At 35.5% G+C, this 25,134-nt stretch overlaps 4 protein-coding genes and 1 non-coding gene across 7 annotated transcripts; 4 read left to right on the forward strand and 1 right to left on the reverse strand.

Annotated features, from left to right (window-relative positions):
* The first annotated feature begins 4,690 nt into the window (after positions 1-4,690).
* Positions 4,691-4,772, forward strand: TRNAS-AGA (transfer RNA serine (anticodon AGA)). Its single transcript has one exon. It is a non-coding gene; the product is annotated as a tRNA-Ser (tRNA).
* On the forward strand, positions 4,743-6,828 carry LOC109813700 (Pentatricopeptide repeat (PPR) superfamily protein). The gene has a single exon (XM_020377940.3). It carries the CDS (start codon positions 4,967-4,969, stop codon positions 6,455-6,457), a length of 1,491 nt encoding a protein of 496 aa, XP_020233529.2. The 5' UTR covers positions 4,743-4,966; the 3' UTR covers positions 6,458-6,828.
* Positions 6,829-7,611: 783 nt separating this feature from the next.
* On the forward strand, positions 7,612-8,507 carry LOC109813701 (NFU1 iron-sulfur cluster protein). Its single transcript, XM_020377941.3, has 2 exons — positions 7,612-7,769; positions 7,872-8,507. Exons 1-2 carry the CDS (start codon positions 7,752-7,754, stop codon positions 8,337-8,339), a joined length of 486 nt encoding a protein of 161 aa, XP_020233530.1. The 5' UTR covers positions 7,612-7,751; the 3' UTR covers positions 8,340-8,507.
* Positions 8,508-11,165: 2,658 nt separating this feature from the next.
* LOC109813683 (Calreticulin family protein) lies at positions 11,166-15,042 on the forward strand. Its single transcript, XM_020377915.3, has 6 exons — positions 11,166-11,350; positions 11,468-11,537; positions 13,013-14,139; positions 14,262-14,333; positions 14,413-14,529; positions 14,627-15,042. Exons 1-6 carry the CDS (start codon positions 11,246-11,248, stop codon positions 14,759-14,761), a joined length of 1,626 nt encoding a protein of 541 aa, XP_020233504.2. The 5' UTR covers positions 11,166-11,245; the 3' UTR covers positions 14,762-15,042.
* A 2,776-nt stretch (positions 15,043-17,818) lies between these two features.
* On the reverse strand, positions 17,819-24,648 carry TUDOR1 (TUDOR-SN protein 1). Of its 3 annotated transcripts, none has more exons than XM_020377900.3 (17): positions 24,350-24,648; positions 23,949-24,157; positions 23,671-23,745; positions 23,452-23,565; positions 23,261-23,365; positions 22,408-22,614; positions 22,121-22,333; positions 21,930-22,037; positions 21,054-21,224; positions 20,627-20,824; positions 20,180-20,542; positions 19,867-20,097; positions 19,600-19,788; positions 19,444-19,521; positions 19,162-19,356; positions 18,316-18,693; positions 17,819-18,205 (listed from the first exon to the last, which is right to left on the reverse strand). In XM_020377900.3, the coding sequence occupies exons 2-17, from the start codon at positions 24,105-24,107 to the stop codon at positions 18,017-18,019; spliced, it is 2,973 nt and encodes a 990-aa protein (XP_020233489.1). In that variant the 5' UTR covers positions 24,108-24,157; positions 24,350-24,648; the 3' UTR covers positions 17,819-18,016. The 3 variants fall into 3 exon arrangements, with proteins under 3 accessions (XP_020233489.1, XP_020233488.1, XP_020233490.1); XM_020377899.3 differs by having other exon boundaries at positions 23,949-24,114; positions 24,350-24,646; XM_020377901.3 differs by lacking the exons at positions 23,261-23,365; positions 23,452-23,565; positions 23,671-23,745; positions 23,949-24,157; positions 24,350-24,648 and adding an exon at positions 22,723-23,158.
* Positions 24,649-25,134: the final 486 nt, after the last annotated feature.

The following is a 25,134-nucleotide window of genomic DNA, read 5'->3' on the forward strand; positions in this document are numbered from 1 at the left end:
GTACTTTTTCCACTATTTCCTATAGTCAAAAGCGAAGGTACATAATTGTGTTTCTCCTCTATTTTCACGTTACTTGAAATACCATTTACTTTGAAATTGACATAGATTTTTATGAGAATAAAATTGATAGATGCTATCCCTTCTGCATTTACGAAACCGCAATACCTAGAATAAAATTCTGAATGATGATAAAATGAATACTTATCAATTCATCAGTGAAGAAGATTCGGTTGTTCAGATTTCATCCTGTTGAAATTACTATGTATCTAACTATACATGCAAATTTAAGGAACATGGGTTGGAAACGAAATAAAGATAATTATCGTACTTGAGTTCAGTACATAGAATTGCTTATAGAGTAAACCTTGGACTCTGATAGTTAGGAACTCATGCTGCTGAATAAAGTAATAGCTTGTCTCTCGTGATTGTTTTTGTCTGCTAGAGGAGAAAAAGATTTCTTGCTTGTAGCCTAGTGGATTTCATGAATCACTACAATTTTTATATCCCAAAATTATGCCACTGTTTTGTGTGGTGATTGGGCAGATAAATCCTTAAAGACATGTTTGAGAATCTTTTTAGACCGATGAGAGCGGAGGAAAGATTACTGTTTCTCAAGTATTTTCTAGAAATGAATAATCACCTTTTATGTAGTATCGTAATACATTGAACCTCGTTCTAATGTCATTTATCTGACCCCGTTATTGTCACTAAGTTTGTGGAAGCATGCACGGTGCAATGCATAATGCATTCATTTCTGTTTTTGACATCACATCAGGTTTGGTTGTTGGGTTAGGTGTAATATCATGGTTTTACGATGTACATGAATGAATTATAGATTGCATAAACTTCCCATGTGATATGCAGCACCAAGATCTGTCATGACTTCATGTCATTAGCATAGTGGAGATGCTCCTGTATTGGTACTTCTACGCGTAAATTACACACTTACAGTTTGCATTTTTGAAACATGGTCACATGTAACAGATAGAACAAATACATATACTAATAAACAACACCAGCACTTGTTGATACAAGTGTCGATAACTTATGTTCTATAATTAAGTTGTCCAAGTTTTAAATTTTAAATATAAAATAAATTATGTTAAGAGATGAATATTTATCTTATACGTGGAGTGATTGATTATTTATATTAATATCATGGTTATTTAAAATACGGTAATAAACTGAATAAAGTAAATCCGTAAATGTGGCTATTCATTTTTTTCCTAGATGCCAACAAACAGTAGGCAACTTTATTCATGGATTCCAACAAAAACACAGGAAAACATTACATTTCCTATATCTCAAATCAAACGCTACCGTCCTACCTGAGTCAACCATACAAACTGACAAGAATAGATGGAAAAGAAATAGAAACAGAACAGTACATGAGTTCCATAGAAACATACACAAACACTATTTAAGATGAAACTGCAGTCTGTCTCTGGCTTAGCTTGCTAAATGACCAGTGCAGGTACAGTTTCATGAAAGGAACCTGGAAGAAAGGCTTTGCCTTCCCTTAGCCTTTATGATTTGCCTTTTGATACTCCTCTCTTCAAAAGGAGAGTAGCATAGTGTTCAAGAGGTGTACTTTGTTGTCACCTTCCTCTTCACTTTCTTCTTTCTCCATATCACAATGTACTTGGCTAGTAGATTGGAGTGATGGACAAGGGTGGTTTCGCAGCTACCTTACATCAAGCATATATAATCACTCCAAAGCACAGACACGTGGAAGGATTACCTTCACATTCCGACAAATTAGGGAATAGAAAAAACGAAACATGGAAGAGAACAGGTAGGCACATAGGCATAAAAAAGAAAGAATCAAATAACATTTCAACCTCGCATGTATTCTGTCACACGCATACAAGAATATTATTGTTCTGTTTTAGACAATTTGTCATAATACTTTCATGGAGCCTTGTCATTCCACGTTTCACACCAACAAGCAAGGGATAATAAAAGATTAAAGATGGGGAAGGAGGCTTTGAAAAATGAGGTAAAAAGAAGTGGAAAAAATGGTATAATAATAAAAAGGTGGTTAAAGTAATTTATAGGGACAAAAGAGCCAAGTGTAAAGATAGAATAGGGTTGTGGATAAGCACTTGGCATTTAAAAAAATGTGGCACAATGGGTTGGCACCATCCGATTCGTATGCATGGGGATGGTGGGAGGAGCAAATGGTTCAGAGTATATGTGCTAAATCAAATGGGCACTACTTGTTCAGTGGGCTTGGCTTTCTAAATTAAGTAGTGAGTGTACTATAATTAAAGAAAGCCAATGCTCTACTTTTTCTCATTACTTTTTAGGGCATGAGGGAGGCTTCCTCATAGGATAGCACAAGCCATTACATAAGGATTAACATATAGATATTGTTCAATTTAGCCTCATCCTTTTTGTTCGGAGAGGAATAGCAATTATTGGAACCCCTCATAATAAAATAATTCCCCTAAGGTTAGGTGGCCACTTCTGGTAATGGATGGTTCTCTATATAGTAATCCTTATTGCATTGATCCTCGAGTTTGCTTTTTTGAGTATTCCTTATTGCATCACCTCTCTTATTTAGGGTTGTCATTCTTTCCATAGTTTTATGCTACGGTATGAAAATTAAGTTTCTCTAGTCATCTATAAATACATATCAAATAAACAAGGGGTGAAAAAATTAAGTTTTGTTGTTTACTATTTTCAATATATATATATTGTTTTCTAAAATGTATATTTGAAAATATTATTTCTCTGAATTTGCTCCTTGAGTACTTGAAGAAAATAGAAGAACATATTTTCTAGTTATTTCTATTATTTGGTTTTTTGAAACACTTGTTTTTTATCTGTAAACTTCGATAGATTTTGGACGTGAAATAATTGTTAAGTAATGTGTAATAGTATAGATAAACATGCTCTTATTGTCCCTTTTTCTTTTGCTTTGCACCCGAATACTTCATACCATGCAAGTCCTAAGCAAAAAAACAATATAAGAGGTTTAATAATATAAACATGGGAATAATTTCGTGAGATCATGTCACTATCTGATTTAAGGATAGTTATTTGTTTAGTCACTTCAATTTATATGCATTTTTCATGTAAAAGTTTTTATTCCATCAAATAAAAAAAAAACCGTCATTAATATAAGTTTTAAAATAATTATGATAAAAATTAATAAATTTACTATATTATATTTGTCTTATTGTTACAACCCGTTGAACATGAATGAACCGTGCATATGTAAAAATGTGCTAAAACAAACGTAAACAAACAATAGTTTGGAATTGAATACTGATTACGCCTTGAATAAATATAATAAATGTGAAATAAGAGGATAAAGATTAACGAGATATGAAAAAGAAATGGTGATGATATAATATAATTATTAATAAATGTGGAAAAAACGAATGCAGAGAAATAAAATAGAGAAGGTAAAAGATAATTTATACTATTAATAAATTTCGATACAAATTAGTAACGACAGTAGACACCTTGTATTTATGTTATAGTTAAAAAAAATAGTATTAATAAATTAAGATGATGCTTTTTTTTAGTACCTTATTTGTGTCCACTTTTATATGGACATTTTTTGTTTTTATTTATATTTTGTAATTTTGTAATTTTATTTTAGAACCGTTCATAAATAAAAAGTATTTTTATTATTTTTCCTTGTTTAATACGGGCAGTGACTTTCTTTTTGCTGGTGAATAATAATATAAGTTAATAAATTATACATGAGAAAATATTTGGGAACGTAACATTCGGCATAACCTACAAACATGTTTTTTAATGTGTAGTATATGCAAATAAATTTGAAAAAATATTTTAAGAAACACAAAATTATAATTAGATCATGTAGACGATACTCATAGATAGGGATGGCAAAAATACTCGCAATCGCGGATATCTGCGGGTAAAATCTGCTACGAATAATAAATGGATAGGCTAATTGAGTACCCGCGGATAATAAAGACGGATAATTTTTTACCGTTTATAAATGGGGTGGGGGCGGGTATGATGATATTCATAGCCGCAGGTACCCGTTTAATAATATTTATTAAATATCCTAATTATTCTTGTACCACATAACCCTAAAACTACACTTTCTCGTCTTATTTTTTTGCAAAAGTGGGGTTGATGAAGTTATCAACATGTGTTAAACATGTTATAGAATTATGTTGGATATAATTTGATTAATTTTCTAGCTTTGATTGGATCAATAAAATTTATGTATTTTAAGTTGTTTACTTTCATTTGGAATTATGAGATTGAATTATTGTAGCTTTGTGATGAGACTTTAACTTACTTGTAAGATTGATATATTTTAAGTCATTGATTATTTTACATTTTTATTATTATTTCAACAAAATTAACGTTAAATACAAGTTCAAAATTAACATTGAATTTTTATTCTTAATATTTTAATGACATTAAATATAGACTTAAAATTATTTATAATATAATTTTTTTAATTTTTTAAAAAATTTATAAATATCCATGGATATCCGTGGGTATTTAAGAAATTCATGAATGCCTACGCAGATATGGGATAGGTATGGAGCCAATTTTCATCTAGCGGGACTGGGTGAATTTACTATTTTCCATCCATAGGACCCCATTGTCATCCCTACGCATGGATGATAATGTGTTTCTTTTATATCCGAAATTATTATTTAAATATAATATAATTGAAAACACTAACAAGTAGGTGGACGTGCCGGAGTGGTTATCGGGCATGACTAGAAATCATGTGGGCTCTGCCCGCGCAGGTTCGAATCCTGCCGTTCACGTGTTTTAATATTTGCATTTCAAGTTTTTAAGCTTTCTACTTCTAGGGGTTAGGGTTAGGGTTTAAGTTTTTGATTCCTTTTTTTCTTTGCAACTCCAAATCCAATTCTTTTCAGTTTTCTCTTCATTTTCTAACAAACACAAGTATGAAGAAGCCAGGAGTTTCCATTCCTAACAAGACAAATTACAGCACCCAATGCGTCCGAAGACCTTGCAAGTGATAAATCGATGCAAAACCATTTCCCAACTTCACCAAGTCCACGGCCATAGCATCACCACCGGTCTCTTACCTCTCCACACACTGCCAATCCTCAACAACATTCTCTCCACCCTCACCTCCATTCTCACCACCACCACCACCCCTTTTCCCCACTCAATTACCACCTACGCCCTCTCCCTCCTCCGCTCCATCCCAAACCCCACCACATTCACCTTCAACACCCTCATCAGAATCCACGCCCTCCTCCTCTCCCCCCTCCCCGCCCTCCGCCTCTTCTCCTCCCTCCGCCGCCGCTCCCTCCCCCCAGACTTCCACACCTTCCCCTTCCTCCTCAAAGCCTCCGCCCAACTCCCCTCCCCCTCCCTCCCCCTCGCCCAAACCCTCCACTCCCAAGTCCTCAAGTTCGGTTTTTTAACCCATACATTCACCCTCAACACCCTCATCCGCGCTTACTCCCTCCACCACCTCATCAACGATGCCCACAAACTCTTCTCCGAATCCCCTCACAGAGACGTCGTCTCTTACAACGCCTTGCTTCAGGGCCTCATCAAAACCCGCCACATCCCCCGCGCCCGCCAACTCTTCGACGAAATGCCCCTGCGAGATCAAGTCTCCTGGGGCACCATGATAGCCGGCTATACTCACTCCAAACTCTTTAACCAATCCATTCAACTCTTTAATCAAATGATGAGGTTAAATGTTAAACCTGATAATACAGCGTTGGTGTCGGTTCTCTCTGCCTGTGCCCAATTAGGGGAGTTACAACAAGGTAGCACCGTTCATGATTACATTAGAAGAAACAGGATAAAAATTGATTCTTTTTTGGCGACCGGGTTGGTGGACTTGTACGCCAAATGTGGGTGTGTTGAGACTGCGAGGGATGTGTTTGAGTCATGCACGGATAAAAAACTGTTCACGTGGAATGCCATGCTTGTTGGCTTTGCGATTCACGGGGAGGGTTCCATGGTGATGAGCTATTTCTCTAGAATGATTGCGGAGGGGGTTAGGCCTGATGGGGTGACCTTGTTGGGGGTGTTGGTGGGGTGTAGCCATGCGGGTTTGGTTAGTGAAGCTCGGAGGGTTTTTCGTGAGATGGAAAGTGTGTATGGGGTGGCTCGGGAGGGGAAGCATTATGGGTGCATGGCTGATATGTTGGCGAGGGCTGGGTTGATTGAGGAGGCGGTGGAGATGGTGAAAGGGATGCCGAGTGGGGGCGATGTGTTTGCGTGGGGAGGGTTGCTTGGAGGGTGTAGGATTCATGGGAATGTCGAGGTTGCGAAGGAAGCAGCGCAGCATGTGATGGAGATAAAGCCTGAGGATGGTGGGGTGTATTCGGTTTTGGCTAATATATATGCTCACGCTGAGCAATGGGATGATTTAGTCATGGTTAGGAGATCGTTGAGTGCTAACAAGAGGGCCAAGAAGATTACTGGTTGTAGTTTCATTAGACTGACGGAGGATACCTAGTTGCCAATCATGGTGTTATATAGCTAATGTTCTCACGTTCCTCGTAGCCACGACAGGTTTCATGCATTACAGATTATCCACTCACAAGTTCTCACATTAATAGCGAAATTCGAACTCTTGGTGAGATGTGAGATCTATCTTTACCAACTAATCAATCTTTCATGATTGGTTGTATAGCTAATGCCAATCAACCTTCTAATGTCGAAGGTCAATGTAATGGAAATGGAGAGGGAGTAAAGTGTATAGATTAATTGGATGTTAGATTACGACATATGATAGATTTAATTGTGGCTGATTGCCATTTACATATTTTTTGGGTGAATAATTTATTATTAGTAGTAACTTATAAAATATTATTGTTTGGAATTGTATCTTTACACTTGAGTTTGTAGTTGTGCAAACAGCTTGAGAACTTTGTGATACTGGAGTGCCACCCAAGAGCCTCTTTTGGTAATTCATGGCAGTGCATCACAATAAACGTGTCGCTTAATTCAGTCGAGTAAATTAGTTCTTGGAAGATATTAGGTCTCGATTATTTCCACTCTTGGGAGGATGAAAAATCTCTGAATATACACTGTCAACTAAATTAGTCTCTGCGTTAATTGAGGCTAATTAAAATTGACGTTAGATGCATGAGTCGAGTCACTTTCTTCCCCCCATACACAACGTTATCTTGGTTTGGAAGGAAAAAAATTACATTATCAAACCTGGTCAAAGACTCAAAATTACTTTCTTCATCCTCACATTCAATCTTGCTGCAACGGAGTAGGTTTGAATTTAAAATCCCATACAAATTATACAAACAGTGAGTTTATGTTTCTATTAATTCTAGTTACAAAAAATTAAATCATTAAAAGTTGAACACAAAATAGAGGCGGTGTTATGCAGTGAAGCAGTTGAAAAAGACGAAACCAAGATTTAATTGAGTCTTTAGAAATATTCTCTTACATTTGAAGACTCGTTGACTGCGATTCAAGATTTAATTTTACTAGTTATTGAATATGAATTTCTTAAATTGGAGTAATTCATTTTAATGTATGCATATATTTGCTGGCTAGTGGCTACAAACAGAGCGTGGCACTTCCTGAGGCTTCCACGAGTAGCGTGTCGAACGTAGAAAGTGACACGTGTCCCGTGGCTTCCACATTCTGCTACGTGGCTCCGGAACCTTCTTTCTCTAATCACTCTTACTGCACAAGCTCGAACGCAATCCTATCCATCAGATATATAAGCGCGGCACTAGAAAAATGAGTAACACCGACAGCATCAAGCAAGCAACCAACACAAACTAATCATGTTTTTGAGGCCTTTGGTAGAGTTTCTTCTTCTCTAGACTCTATGAATTGAGTTTTCCTTTGTATTTTATTTATTTATTATTTATAATTTATGTATGATGCATATGGATATGGTGCAGAGGGGTAATTGGTTAGCAGTGTTAAGAAACGGAGGTAAGGGTGCGTACACAACCTCAACGGTGGGAAAGATGAAAGCGTGTGCAGGTGCAGGTGATTACGGGCACGTTGAGCAACATGGGAAGTCGGCGAAGCAGGACTTTGTGCCGATTTACGTGGCGATTGGGATGATCGGCTTGTCCACAGGGCTTGGTGCGCACACTGCGTGGCACCACCTCAGGAATTCCCCAGGGGTGCACGTGAAGAAGCAGCGGAGGGAGACGCTGCCGGAAGTGGTGGAGCCCGACCACGTGGCGGAGGAGTCCGACAAGTTCATCAAGCAATCCTTCTTCAGGAAAGTGGCGCACGTGCAAGAGCGTAGCTACCCCGATCACAACCAAATCCCTAATCCCATCCGTAGAGATGCTTATGCTTATACTCCCCGTCTTCAAACTCTCAAGTCCGTTGGAGTTGACCCCTCCCATCTCTAAACTAAATCATTTTCTTTTTTAATATAAACACTAGCTTTTAAATACCACTCTACTCGCTACCTTTTCAACTCTGTCTCGTTAAGGACATATTGTACAAATTATCTGTATTGTATAAATCTATTTTTCACTACATTATATCAATGTATTATTAATATTAAATTCGGATCACCGGCTACACCTAGTTTTATTGTAAATTGGAGTGAGAAGGAGTAACAATGTTGCGTTAGTTAGTTATTTACGCCTCAAAGGCTTTGAGGATAGCCCAAGATGGCAACGCTTTCTGTCTCCACGTGCTACGCTACCCATCTTCACCTCCTTAAACTGAAACTTTCAGACCATGACTACCTTCTAAATTCACCATAAACAGAAAAAATAAATAATAATACACTTAGGACGTTAATTACTGTAAATACATTAGTACAAGTTTATGTACGTAAAAATAAAATAGTTAGTACACACAAGTTAGTACACACAAGTTATGCAAGATCTAGGGACAGCACAAGAAATAGAGTAGTTCCAATGTTGGATGTCCACGAGGGTTCTTCTTCTAGTTCACGCGGTGCTTCCAATGAAGTTTGATTATGAAAGTCTAAGTTGCTTCCAAATTTTGCTGGTACCAAATGCATGGAATACTTAGCCCCCAACTACTCGACCACACTGCTTAAATTTGTTTCTCTGTATGCTCTGCCGTAATACAATAATTTTGGAAATTAAAAGTCTTCTGAACTCTCTCCCTCAATACTCACTACTACAGATACAATCATTTCTGTTGCTCTTCTTTCGTAAGAAGCTCTTGGGGGTTGAGGGTTCGGAAGCCGTTTAGTTTCCAAATTTTATTTACAACCAAAAACCTTTGCAGAAATCAGTTTGCAAAATTCACTCGTAACGTTGTCATTTAATTTGTCTTCTTCGTATATGCATTATTATGCGTCCAGTATCTTATCTTGTGGCATAAGTATTTGGGTAAGGAACTGCATCATGCTATTGCATTGTTCATCAGACAAAACAACTGCATACTAGCTTCTGCAGGATTTGTGTCCACAGAGTATCGCTATTTCCTTCATTTTTCGCTTGGAGGTGTTCAATTTCTACTAGTCAAATTTATATACGACTCTTTTGTTTCAGGATCACTCATAATGTCTCCAGCAAGTTCTGTTATTTATATCGGCTGTGGATACTCAACCAAAAAGAAAAAGGATAAACTTTATAATTATTGGATCAAATTTGATTATTTTCTTTTTTCAATTTAACATTTTCTAAGTTATTTGAATTTTTTATTAATAAAATTAATTTTAGGTTTTTATGCAAGTTTGAATGTTTCCTAGATATTCCCCATTTTATAAGATTTTTATTCAGAATAATTAATTTTTTTAAATTTATAGGAGAGAACTTGAGTTAGATTTCTACGTACCACATTTATTAAGAAAGATTACAAACGGGTATGCCAAATTCATAACTAACATAAAAGATGGAAAGTTAAGTTTAGTATGATTTTTTTTAGCGATATATGATTTTAATTTATGCGGCTTAATCTAAATATGCATCACAAATTTTTATTGATTAATGATATAAAAATATTTTGATTTGAAAAAGTCATACGATTAGGCACCTTAATAAATTAAAGAAAAAAGAAAAAATATATTTATAAAGCTATCCTTAGTTTTAATATTTAAGTGATGTGAAACTTCTTTAATGTACAAGAATAGTTACAAATACTATTTACTATAAAAAAATAAATAAATAAAATCCACGGTAATTGAAATTAAACTAATATGAACAACATAATTTTGTATAACTTGCATCACAAGCATAGACGATGTCTACCTAACGAAACTGAAGGTTTTATAAAAAAATTTCAGTGAAAGTGGCTCCTAAATTTAAATGTAAATTAAGCATTTGTCATCCGTGAGAAAGTTAATGGAGTTAGCACACATTTGAGAATAATATTATTTTAAAATTGATTAAAGAAGCACAATACACAAGTTAATTATGAAATTTGAGAAAGATAAGTGCAAACAGCCTTCTTTTGCAAGTAAAGCTCCCCAAAACAAATAATCAGTTTTAAAAATTTGACCGTGACCTTCAAATCTTGAAGCAACAACTTTGTCATTACATCAATGTTGAATCTCATTTTGAAAAATGATTATTTTACAAAAATATATGTATATTCAAAATAATAAATATCTAGATTTATCCATTTTAAATGTATATTACAAATAATAAATATTAAAATATATTGTATTTAATAAGTATAATATTTTAAACATTTAATTGTATTATTTATTTTGACTGTATGTTATATTTAATGTTATTTGACAGCCAATTTTATTTATAATATTTCAAGTTTGAAACTTATTAAATATATAGTCAACAGAGAAACATTTAACATATTATTATAGTTTATTTTAATTTTCAACCATAGTTTCAGTAAAAGAAGTTCTCAATTCATACTATAAATCTTATCAGAAAAATACGGACGTTATCTTTAACATATTATTTACATTAAATGATTTAAAGTAAGCTTTCTTTAAGAATAATAATTTATAATAAGCTATAAATGAATAAATTTTTAATAATTTCACATATTTATATATTTAAATGTTATTTTTATATCACATTTCTTTTATATATTTATCTTCCGAACTATGGTATTGGTAGTCTTACAAGTTCTGATTTTTTACGGTGAAGCCGTGGGGGAAGGGTTATGAGTTATGATGCTAAAGGACAACGTGGCGAGATACTATTGGGTAGTGTCACGTGGCGCATAAAATCATTGGTTGAAACAGCTCCAAGGCAAGTGTGTATATAAGTAGCCTCGTCTTCGAACATCACTGAGATTTAAACACTTTCTACACAGCAATATTTTCTTCCATTTCGGAGCTAGGGTTTCTCCGTAACAGAGAAACATGGAAGAACCAAAGCGAATTCCTCTGCGGATCTTCGCGCTCCTCCTTTTGATTTCTACCTCTGCGTTTCAGATTCTCTACGCTTCCGAAGACGCCGATGACGCGGTAATTCATCTTCTCCTTTTCGTTCCTTTCAGTTTTTGTTTTGCGTGCGTTGGATGAATGGATCTCTGTTTTCGCCAAACTGTATCTGACGAATTGTTGTTTGCGGATGTCGTTTAGATCTTCTACGAGTCGTTTGACGAGGCTTTTGAAGGCCGTTGGATCGTGTCTCAGAAAGATGACTATACTGGTAACTAATACATTCACTGTTTTCTCTCTTTGTGAAATCGAAATGTTTCTCTTGTGATGATTGATACTATACTTTGTTTGATGTGGTTAGTTTCAATAGAGTTTCTTACGCATTCCAAGTCCATTTTTAATCACTCACTCACACGGGAGATGAGTGTCACTCAACATATCACAAATAACTAGGAAATCAAAATCTATTAACATAATTGGACGAAATTGATAATCTTTCTAGATCTATGATTCTGGACGAGCAAAAGAATCCTGAAAAGTTAGTAGAGTGGTGGTCTTATTAGTTTGAGCAATAATTAGATGGCTCCACTAATGATGGCCTAACTGCTCTGGTTAAGGAGTTAGTTTCTTACAATTAGTTTCAAAAATGTTTTCATATCATGAATTTTTTTTCTCTCCAGTAATTATTTTTTACTATTGTTTTAGTACTATCTATTTCCTCTAGGGTGTTGGTTAGCATTTATCTTGATGTAAAGAGGGGCACCAGTTAAGAGAACAAAAATTGAAAGTTTTTATTGAAAGAACATTTGTTGTATTCAAAGCAATTTTTTTCTTTCAATTTTTGTTTTTTTTTTAAGTAATTAAAGACATTTAATTAAGAAAGCACTTGTTAGCTTGTTAATAATATTGTTTAATTCAACTCCCCTTGCATTATTAATGCTCATGACATGACATCTATCACCCGTTGAATTATAATATTGTGTTATTACTGTGATAAATGCTTTCTTTTCCATTCAGTAAACAGTAACATTAAGTATTAAGTAGTACCTTTTAAGGTACTAATTGGCATTTTCTTGCAAATAATGAGGATTTTGCTAACAAGTGTTCCGTGGTCACTAATTAAGGACATGTATAATATATGTACTTCCTTCATTCCATTTTGTTTGACGGTTTAAGATTTTTTTTTTTTTTCCAATTTGATTGTGGCTTTACAATATCAATGCAACATTAAATATTATCTATAATTATCGGTGAGAATTCATAATATTTAAGGGTATATTGAGAAATTACATGATTTATTTTATGAAATCGGATGTATTAATTGTATTGTCCTGTGCCAAAACTTTAAATGTGAATTTAAATGGAACGGAGGAAGTATAAGGAATGTATCAAGTGAGGTGAGAGAACTATTTGTATTAGAGAACATATATTGGTCATACAACCATATATAAATTGAAAAGTGAAAGCCTTTAGCTTTTCAATATATTAAATATATGCTGTATTCATTAAATTTTATTCCTTAACTAATGCCGTTTGGGTACTTGTAAAGAGTAGCCATATTTATTTAGAATTAAAGTCGGTGCATATAATAAATTAATAATCAAATCTATTACATCAGAGGATGATAGATACTTTAGTTTTTACCTTTTTTGCTAGTACATTGAAAACAGAGGTTTGAGTAGCCTTTTACATATTTTTCCAACAATGGAATTAGAAATAATATTTGATATGTCTTTTGGATTCTAGGTGTCTGGAAACATGCCAAGAGTGAAGGGCATGATGATTATGGGCTTCTTGTCAGCGACAAAGCACGGAAATATGCTATAGTAAAAGAACTTGATGAGACTGTGAAACTCAAGGATGAAACAGTTGTTCTTCAGTTTGAAACTCGGCTTCAGAACGGCCTTGAATGTGGTGGTGCATATCTAAAATATCTCCGACCACAAGAGGCTGGATGGAAACCCAAGGAATTTGATAATGAATCTCCATATTCTATCATGTTTGGTCCTGACAAGTGCGGTGCCACTAACAAAGTACACTTCATTTTCAAACACAAGAATCCCAAGAGTGGGGAATATGTTGAACACCATTTGAAGCATCCCCCATCTGTCCCATCTGACAAATTATCTCATGTGTACACGGCCATTTTGAAGTCTGACAATGAATTGCAAATTTTGATTGATGGGGAACAGAAGAAGAAAGCAAACTTCTTATCTGCTGATGATTTTGAACCTCCTCTTATCCCTCCCAAGACAATCCCAGATCCTGATGATAAGAAACCAGAGGACTGGGATGAGAGAGAGAAAATTCCAGACCCAAATGCCGTAAAGCCAGATGACTGGGATGAGGATGCACCCTTGGAAATTCTCGATGAGGAAGCGGAGAAACCTGAAGGATGGTTAGATGATGAACCGGAGGAGATAGATGATCCAGAGGCAACAAAACCAGAAGATTGGGACGATGAGGAGGATGGTGAATGGGAAGCCCCAAAGATTGATAACCCAAAATGTGAAGCATCCCCTGGTTGTGGTGAGTGGAAGAGGCCAATGAAGAGGAATCCAGCTTATAAAGGAAAATGGCATGCTCCACTTATTGAAAATCCTGCTTATAAGGGTATATGGAAGCCTCGGGATATTCCAAACCCTGAATACTTTGAACTTAAAAAACCTGATTTCGAGCCTATCGCTGCTATTGGTATCGAGATTTGGACCATGCAAGATGGCATATTGTTCGACAATATCTTGATAGCTAATGATGATAAAATTGCTGCATCCTATCGGGAGACTACATGGAAGCCCAAGTTTACCGTTGAAAAAGAAAAACAGAAGGAAGAAGAATTGGAAACTGGATCAAGTGGTCTAGCTGGCTTCCAGGTAATGTCTTTTTTCATTTCAACTTTCCCTCCCTCCCCAATGTCATCTCTCATAATTTTACTTTCCAGTATCATGTCCTTCACTCCTTTCTTATGCTAAAATGTTTCTTTTTGTCCTTGCAGAAGAAGATATTTGACCTGTTGTACAAGGCCGCAGACATTCCCTTGCTGAGTGACTACAAACTTAAAATATATGTAAGTATCAAAACAAATGTTTCTTCATTCGGAATAGTATCTTGGTGGAATATGACTTGAATTCTATCCTTGTCTGTAGGATGTCATTGAGAAGCTTGAAAAGCAACCAAATCTCACTGTTGGAATTCTTGTAGCCTTTGTGGTTGTGGTGGTATCGATCTTCTTCAGGATCATATTTGGTGGGAAGAAGAAGCCCGTAAGTAGTGAAACAGTTTAATAGCTGACTCTTATTCTGTTATATTCTTTTCCTTCGAATGGATGTTCATCTCTGGACCTTGCATGTTCTATTACAGACAAGGGTGGAGAGGACAAACGTAGAACCTGCAGAAACTTCCACTAGCCAAGGCAGTGCTGAGAATGAGGAAAACAAAGAGGACGAATCAGCAGCTGCTCCTCCACGTCGGAGGTCAACAAGGCGAGATAATTGAAGGGATTGAAACTTGAAAGGGGCGGCCATTGAAGAACACTACCGCACATAAATTTTGAGCATAGTTGGACATTAGGCCAATTTCGTAGTAGCACTTTGTTACCATTTTTCTCCTTCGCCTTTTGAAAGATGATATGTATAAGGAGTGTAAATCAGATATTTTGTCTTGTGTTGTGTTGTGTTGGTCACTTTGGAGACTTGAGTATTTTAAGCTAATTGAGGCTGTACAATTATTTTTCTAGTAATGTAGCACAGAAATCAATTCACATGTTACATTTTCAATCCATCGTTTTTCTAGAATACTGATTTGAGTACATGCGTCACATGATCCAATACATAGAGAATAGGTAGCCATCCTCGAATCTAACTTGTTTCTGTTGTGTGATTCTTGACTGCAATCAGTCAGACTTGAGCTTCACTCGTATCTTTTGGAAATGCCATTTATGGATTTATTTTAAATATTTGCATGTTATCTTTTCAAGTGCATTATTTTTTTAAGTGGCTTCTTTGGGGGTATTAATAAGCAACTACTCTTACAGGAAAATGCTTTCAATTTCTTCATTTAATATTTCTGTTCAACGTATTGATCAAGTGTTTCTCTTTGAATGTTTACATCTTTTATTATTATTTTTTTAATTTATGAAAATGGTTTATGCCTGTATCAAAACTGACTTGTGTTCGCGAGATGAAGCTTTTGTTGGTTAATTATGAGAAAATAAAAATAAAAAATGTTTAAAATATTAATTAAAATACCATATGTATTTGTTAGTTTTTTTCTTCCTTTTATCCCAAACTCTCCCATTCATGTTAAAATACCAAAACAAGTTCTTACATCAACTCACATTTTGGAACCTTAATTTTCTTTGATTTCCTTTTATTACATTATGCTTTTTTCTATTCTTAGATTCAAATTTAATCTGATTTTTATTACAAAGCTATACACCACACTTGATTGCAAGTAGAACCTTCTTTTGCTTTGTCTCATTTTGGACTTCAATAATATTAGTTGTGCTAGAATTCAATGAAACTTATATGTGTTATCACATTTTTCTAATTATACCACAATTTTTATTTACTAATTATGTGCATTGATAATATTGCGCGTATTTAAGTCAAGAAACTCTTTCCATATAGAACTAACTTATATGATTGTTTCGATATGTTACTTCTAATTCTAATAAAATTTGTGATTTTTGTCACCTTTCTAAACAACAAAAGTTATTATTCCTTTTTAGCATAATACATAAGACAATTGTTGCATTTGATCTAGTCCATATGGACATTTGAGATCCCCTTCCCATTATTTACTTATCGTCGCCGTTATTTTCTTACTATATTTGAAGACCACACTAGATATGCATGGTAGTTTCTTATTCACTCTAAGGTTGGAACTCGTGATATTATTTCAAAGTTTGTTCAGTTAGCTATCACCCAGTTTGGTTGCATAATCAAGATAACCAAGTCTAATAATAGCAACGAGTTCAATATGTAATTTTCCATTTTTAATTGTGCATTACATTTCTTAGATGGAAACTCCTTTAGTTGTTGAGAACTTGAGAGGAAGCATAAACATGTATTATAAATGTGGTTCAAGCATTGCCTTTTCAATCTAATCTTCCCAAAAAAAATTATAATTATATTATTAGTACAGAGTTTCACCAACTTTATTAAAAAATGTGGCTAACAATCTTTACATTATCAATACTCTCAACACCCATCTTGTTTCACAAATTTCTTTTTGACTACTTGACCCATATCTTTACTCTCAATTATAATAGAGGCAAAATAGAGGTTTTGCAGATTCTATTTTCTGGACTTCAAATATTAGAAATATTAAAACGAGTTGAATCCAACGGCTCAACCCCTTTAACTCATTCTTTTGGTAGAGTAAATGCGTGTTTGGAAATAAGTTAAAAACATGAAAATCACGTAATTCATCTTAGAATGTGAAAGTTATAATTATTAATTTCTGATTCAACGTGAAAAGTGGTGGCAAACACGCTCTAAGTTGAGATTTTAACCTACAATCATTTTGACCGATACTTCTTAGTCTGTCAAGAAAATGGGGGCAGGCACGCTCCAATATTACATGTGCATGACTTTTTTGTAAGTCAAAAGTCAAAACACAGCAATATTACAATTTGTTTTTCCATAAAAAATATTTTTAGAAGTGTTTCTAAATTTGTATCCAAATAAATTCTAATACATTTCTATAAAAAAAAATTAACATATTGAGAATTTTGACTCAGTTTTTCAATATGATGCAGTGTGTCCCGCCCTATTTTAAATAGGTCAATTGTAAAATAAATTGACTCATTTTATCACTCGTGTTACAATCGGCACAAAAAGTCATGTTATTTTTTACCTTCACACTGAGAATTATTTTATATCTAAGAATGTAGTCTACCATCATTCGCATTAGAAACCATCAGCATGAAATCGGTTTGGCTATAAAAATCAATTTCTACATTTAAAATCATTTTTAAAATATAAGATTTGACTTGGTATTTAAATCAAAATAATATATTTGAAAAACCGCTAAAATAAATTAAATTCATTTAAGTCATTCGTTTCATTTTAGAATATGTCAAATAGGTAAATTTATAACAAAATCGTCAATTCAAATAATAAATCTAAAATTAAAAGCAAGTTAAAACTTCAAACAAAACTTAATTGGGTTCCCAAGGTTCACAACTTGAGCAAAAGGATTTCAAAATTAAATTAGTTACGGTTATCAAAATTTCAAAGAAACATTTTTATTAATAGTCAAATTACTATTTAAAATTTGTTTTCTCTTCAAAGAGGATAGGGTAGCTCACTCAAAGGTTGTAAAAAACATCTAACATTCTAACCCATATCACTGCAGCCTGCAGGTACGAATGAGCATGGTCCAACAACCAATCGCTAAATGGGGAAAGGAAAACTAATTTTAGAGAGGATTTGGTTTTATTTTCCATCGGTAGTTTACATTTGTTTTACACAAAGTTTAAATATGTTTTTCATCTTTAAAATTATTAGTACGTTTTTTTGAAACAAAAGCTCTGCTGTCCCGACGGTATGAAACATCTGCCATATGCATGTTTTATTGTAAGATCTGTATAAAAAATTGTCTCAGCCTACCAACAAAATTTAAAACAAAATAAGGATTACATACGGCATTTTCCCCCTCTACGTTGAAGTAAAACGCTGATGCTTATAAATTGCTCATTTTCTTTGAAAATGTCTGTTATAATTTACTTCCTCTCTTAGATTACACTCACTTCCTGTTACCACCCTTTCTGGCAGGAAGAGAAGTTTCCTCATCATCTGATTGGATATCTCCATACTGCCACATTCCACGCCTACTGGTCCGAGCTTCACCCTGGAATGTTTCCAAAGTATCAAGGGCCTGTTGCCTTTCTTTTCTGTCCCGCCTGTTTCTCTTTTCTAGCCTACCAAGTCCTTCCTGAAAATTTTCATCAAGAAAACAAAGTCAGACAAGTATCTCTGAATGCACATATCGAAGTATATGGCATTGAAAACAATTTAAGCAAAGGAGTGAGTATCAATTAAAACCTGTAGTATGGCGGCATTAACACTGGTCTCAGAATCCGCAGCAACTAGAGTTACGGCAAGCACTGTCCCAGTACCTTGCCCTTTCATTTTTCCTCCTGACGTATCTTTCTCCTCGATCTTGGCCCTAAACTCTTTTCCACTGTTTAAAGTGAGTTCGCTCAAATATTCAGCTGCTTCTTGGCCAAAGTCCTCTTCCAAGTTTGGAACCTTGACATATGCAAGGCTACACAATTGTGCAAGACCAGGAGCAGCAGATACAGATGGATCAATAGGCCGTAGCTGAGAGTAAGGTACTTCTTCTTGATTTCCATAATCAATGTAGAATACTTCAAACATATCGTTGGGAGATTCAATAGGTCCTCGAGGTCCATTGACTACCTGCACAATTCCATACATTTCATAAGGAAGTAAGTCTGAGTGAACAGACTAGGTGATACAAGTGATGTTCTTAACTATTTGCATCTCATCAACCTTATTCATAATACTGACAGTTTACATAATGCGGTGATAAATAGCATGTGTACAAAGTGCTGGCCATATAAGGAAATATCTGACCAAATACAGTCACACCTCAGATCCTGGCAGTAAAAAAGAATGTTCAAAATCTAAAGGATTGTGTTCAAGGTGAAATAATGCTTAATGAGATAAAACCACTCAACAGTAATACGTGGGTTTAAAACTCTCTAGCTGGCTTTAATTATGCAATTAAAAGTATCAACAGGTTGATTAATGGAAGAAATAGGTTTCTATGAGTTATAAAATAAGATATTTCTAATCAATTTTGTCATGCATGGCATGGCAATGTCTTCTCAATAGTATGGTACAGAACTAAAATTAAGAACTTACCATTGCCCGGTACCAAGATTTATCAGCACCAAAAAGACAAAGGACTGTGTCACCCTTCTTAGGATTGAAAGCTCCAAGCAGAGGAGCTTCTTGAAGGTTCAGAAAAGAAAGCTTTTGCTGAATGGATGCTATCCTTTGATCCTCAACAGGCTGGACATAGAATTTACCCCCACCCAAGACTTCTGTTACTGTCACCTAAGAACATATAACAATGGGGCAAATCATTCCGCGTTTTTTATACAAAAAGAAAGGCCATTTATAATACAACAGTATAATAATAACCTTGAGCACTTCTTGCTGTTTGTTCTCGACAGGTGCACCATTAGATACTTCTTCCCCTTCAACGTAATTCTCCCAAATCTGTAATATAAATAACTTTAGAACAGTAAAAAAGAATAACAGTGATAATGTCGAGCATGATTTGGGACCCCTTCTTACTTTCAGTTTTTGCTTCTTTGCAGATTGTTCGGCTTGCTCCAGAAGGTGAAAATCAGGAATTCTGTCAGTGCCAAAGGAGGTTTGCAGCTTTGCAAGACCAGATTCAAGCAGTGTAACTGCCATATTGGTTCTTGACTCCCATAAGGAACCCAAGAAGGTTCCAGTTCTATCTACAGTCTCTACCTCAATCTGAAAATTATGAAAATACAATTATGAAAAAAAAATTAACATGAAGAAAAATTAAGTTTGAGAGGAACACCTAATTACCTCAACATCTCTCTGCATTATTTTCCGCCTCATGAGTGCGATGGCTTCATCAGAATATTGCTCATCACGACCAGGACATCTGACACCAGAAAATGAGAAAGCAATACTGCAAGTTTCCTTTGGAATTAACAATTTAAAACGGTGGCCACTGAGGACATATTCCACAACAGCAGGGATTTTTCTACTTCTGTGCAGGAAAGGCAAGAAATCTTTGGCCTTCTTTGCTGATGCCTAGAATGAATCAAAAGGGAGGAAAAGCTTAAGAATATGTTAGATTAAAAGTAAATTTTAGTACAATTATCAATTTTCTCACTGTGGTCAAGTCAGTTATGTGCATGACTGGAGAATCCTTGGCAGAATGGATCCCTTTTCTTCCAGAAATAGCACGTGATTCTGCTGTAAGAAGAGCATCATAGTAGTTTGATCTCTCTTCAAAGTCACGATGCCTAATGACAGTTCCAAAGCCACGGCTAACTACCAACTCAGCAACATTCGCCCCATTTTGCTGACTTCCGGTTGGTGGAACAGATGAAGGGGCATCATCACCATCAGCCTTAACAGTGCTGATTAGGAATACTGATCCAAAATCCATTGCTCTAGCTTCAGGAGCTCCAGATGGAACAGCAGATCCATCAGCTGGACCAACCTTTCTAGAATACTCCATTTGAACACTTACCTGAAAATGGGGTAATCGATCAAATTATAAACGTATTCACCAATGGTATCAATAAAAGCTTACATATTTATTATATTTCCATACTTGACGGCCAATGAGCCGTGTTCTCAAAAACTCCTTTGCTTCACGAGCATATGGAGCTGGTTTTTCATCTCGACGAGGATTGCCCATTTTTGGACATCTGATACTTGAAAGGTTGACTCGCCGCTCAGCTAGTGGACTGCCATACGGAATCGAGTCATCGGCAACAATGATGCAATCTCCACTAACAACCTCAACCACCTGGAAAAAGATAAGTCCAAAATTATAGACTTGAATGAAGATTGAATATTTGAGATAAACTAATACAATAATGACAAGAAGAACAACAATAGACTTATCCCTTTGAGTGAGACTGGTTATATGGATCACACAACACCATTGGGCTTGGTTAAAAACCCAATTTGCAGGGATATATTCACCACAAGATCCCTTTAATTCATGATAAACCAATGATTAGAGTAAATTTTACCTTTCCTGTAAAATTCTGGTCATGTATTGCCTTTGAATTTGTTGCCGGTGGTACATAGTTTGTCCAAATTCTTAACCTGTCTTTCTTTGCCTGAAGCTCTAAAGTCTTCAGTTTCCTCTTTGGCTCCTCTTCCATCATATTTGCACTCCATTCAACATATTTGGCAAAACCCTGTATGATTGAAGAAATTAAAATGCTAGAGAATTTAAGGCTTCTTTTAAGTGATATCTCATCAGATGAAGAGACAAGGAGACACATTCAAATCTCCCTCCAGAGAATTATAATGCATAGTTGCACATCAATTCAGCACAATTACCAAAGCTACTGGCTAAGAAACCAGACAGAAACTCCAATTAAAATGTCAGGGAGTAGACATTGTACAAGGGTTATTGGCTTATTGCATTTAAATTAAAAATAAACAAGAATAAAGCAGCTAAAATTGACAATAAATAAAACAGATATACTCTACTAAATCTTAGTTTCTTATACAAAGGACAAATTAGCCAATCTTTGGAGACAATATTCTACCCATACAAATAGTATTGATGCCTTCTTTTGATGGGCCACTCACTACTATGAACCCAAAAGCCTGCACGAATAATAGCACAATGTTTCATGTCAAATCCATAGTTGGTATATAGTTAACAAAATACTTTTTTGAAGGTTCAATATGTACTGTATCATGTTAACCATATATGTCAATTGCAGATAGATCCTAATAAAGGACACCACCTCAAATTAAGTATTTAGGTGGCAACAAGTTTGTTGCCAGTGTAATCATGCAAAAGTGGAAAATTATTGCGGGAAATATTAGAAGTCCATTAAGAATAAACAAATTAACCCACTGTAATATCACTGCAAGAGTGAAGCACTTACATTTTCCACAAGCTCCGATGCCAGGTCTTTTGCTGAATCACCATCAGGATAATACACTGACCCAATCAAATTGCTAAACTTGTCAACACTTTCCAGGACAATCCGAACCTACATGTCCACTTGGGATTTACAAAACATGCAGAAAGGAAACAAGCAATATAAATTATAGAATACAGAAGCAGATTACCCACATCTCGATTCAATACTCTCATCTCAGTGTAGAATTTAGCTTCAGGTGCAAAAGGATCAGCAGTAGTTTCAACAACGGATGCTGAGGCTGCAAGTCTTTGGGCAGATGTAAGTGGGGCTCGAGGTTCCCCAGGAACATCTCCATTAGTCTCATCAGCTGTCACCTCTGGTTCAACAACACTTTCAGATACAGCTCTTCTTCCCATTTGAGGGGCCTAATTTAGAGGAAAACCAATTATTTGCATGCTTAGAAAAGGGTAGAAATAGCAGCAGCATTCATGATGTATACCTGAATTCCAGCAACAAAAACTTGGACAAACTGAAACTCTGGGAGCAAATAGACACGCAGGGTACTTCCATCACGAACCTGCTCAACAATTGCTTCCATGGGCCTGCCCTTGTTAGCGGCTAATAAACCCACAGCATCTAAGTTGCCAGAGTCACCAACAGCCGATGGTGGTAGATTTCTGATGGATGCCTCAGCAGCACCAGGAATCTGCAATCAGCCACAAAAGCATATATGGTTCACTCATGACAGATTTATATAATATGTTGACCATGTTAGAATGGGACAAGAATTATTAGAATGGGACAGGAATTATACTTTTTCCATTTTCCGTCACACTACAGCATCGTCCTGTTTGGGAATTTTGAATAGAAGTGTATGAACTTATTGATTATTCACATAATATTGGATGACACTGAGACAAAGCATAACCTCATTCTGTAATTAAAACTTATTTTCTATCGCGACAAAATAATACTCATTCCATAATACGTAGCAACATGCAATTAAGTCAACATTTAGATAACATCCATTGGTAAGGAAACGTTTCAAGTTCATGAAGATGCCAAAAAAAGCAAGGGGTTTGCATGTAATTTTAGAAGTTGCAAGTAGTGCACGCCTTGTTCATCGCAAGTAACGCACGCCTTGTTCCTCGCACGCCTTGTTCCTCGCACGCCACACATGCCTTGTTTGCTAATGACACTAAGAAAAGGGTTGCATGTAATTTTCAAAATTGCAACTATCAGACACCTTATTAGTTGCAACGAATGCATACCTTGTTTGCTAATGACGGTTTTTGAAATTGCCTGTTATGCAATTTAACTAACAGTCCAACACTAAAAACTCAGATACGAACCTTGCTCCAACGACCAAGGCCTTCTTGTTTAGCTTGTTCTTCCAATCGTAACAATTCTGCTAGGTAAGGACTTGCCTCTCCCTTCTGTTGCCCCTGCTCTCTTACCTGTGCCAAAAAAAACCACAGTAACACAATTCAGCAACGAAGAAATAATTCAAACACACACCCACACCGAAAAAAACCTAACCAACCTTTGCCCATCCTGCAGAAACAACCAGCATAGCAACATTCTTATCCCCAAGAAAAACAGTGCCAAAGTCACGATTTATCGATGGCACAGTATAATCAACTCTGAAGGTCACCTCCTGTTCCAATCAAAAAGCAGGTCAAAGACTTAGACGCTTCATCTCAGAGAAAAGACAGCAAACTACCAGAGCAAGTAACAAAATCAGAAACCTCATTTTGCCTACCTTCCCTATGCAGTGCTTCCGTAGAAACTCTCTACTGTCCCAGGCAAACGGCTCATCTACACCACCTCTACGCGCCTAGCAAATTTTTTAAACAAAAAACTTCAACATAAACACACCTCAGCAGTAGGACAGTGAGCATTTTCAATTTCCAAATTACAACACAGCAAGCATCATAATTCATAAGTCACGAGTCACGACCACAGCATTGATACAACAGAATATAAAAACATTTTCAATTTACAGTTACAACAAGACATCCATTAATGAAGTAAAATTACCAGCCTAGGAGCAATTAGAGACGATAGAGTGATGGTCTTTTCAGGCACGGGACCAGGCTTGGAGGAGGTCATGGCCACGATGACCATGCAATCTCCCGAAGGAACTGCTTTCACTCTTCCTCTGTACCATCCCGTGGCTCCAGTCGCTGTTGACGCCATTTACGATCTGCGATAACCACACACAGACTCACACAGCCAAACTTTTGTTTCTATTCACGATGCATTCACAGATCCACAGGCAGAAAACGCGCATGCATTGAAAACAGCAGCGAAAATGTGACGCGAGTGATAATTAAAATTGAGATCCGAATACGGAATTACGAAACATGAAATTGAAAGCATGCAAAGAAAAGATCTAAGACGTTAATAATGAGATTGAGGATTGACAGAGAAATGAGAACCTCAGAGAGAAACCGCGGATTCGGCGGCGGATCACGATTGAGGGTACTGAAAAAGAGAGAGATGGTTTGGTTGTGTTTGTGTTATATAAATGGAATGTTAACGACGATAGCTGAATTCTACAATTTGGAACTGAACGTTCAGTGTGTAACCCTTTTTTTCTGGTTAAATTACCCTAACTGCCACTTCAATCCAAACCAAAACCTGCACCTTCTCTCTCCTCCTTAATCAAATAATGAGCTTCTTAATTCTCCATTTATTTTTTCTTTTCTTTTCTCGTCTTTTCTTTCTTTCTTAAATAATGCTAACATGCTTATCTTCCTTGCGGACAACTAACTGACTCTCTTTTTCCGCTTCTTCTGCTCCATTGGTGTTCTAAGTCAAAAGTTTTAAATAGCAGATTTTGGAGTTTTGTACAAAAAATAAATTCACCATTATGAAATTTTTAAAACTTTGCATTTAATGCTATTTTATTAATTACATTAAATGCTCTCACTCTGTGTTTAATATTTTGATTATTTTCTCATTAATATATTAGGAAAATGACAAAAGAATTTATTAAGGTTATATTAGTATTATTATTATTTTTAGAAGAAAAGTTATGTATATTAGGACATTTCCAATAGAAGCAACTCATTTGAGTTGTTTCATGTATTGAAAAATGAAAAAAGTGGTCCTTAATGTGTCATGTCAGCATTAAGCAACTCAAATACAAATTTACTTCAATGATAAGAAACTTTAAAAATTTAACTTTTATAATTTTTTTTTCTAATCATTTATGAATCAA

This window comes from Cajanus cajan, chromosome 2 (assembly GCF_000230855.2).
Source record: "Cajanus cajan strain Asha chromosome 2, NIPB_CcT2T_4, whole genome shotgun sequence".
Taxonomy (NCBI): domain Eukaryota; kingdom Viridiplantae; phylum Streptophyta; class Magnoliopsida; order Fabales; family Fabaceae; genus Cajanus; species Cajanus cajan.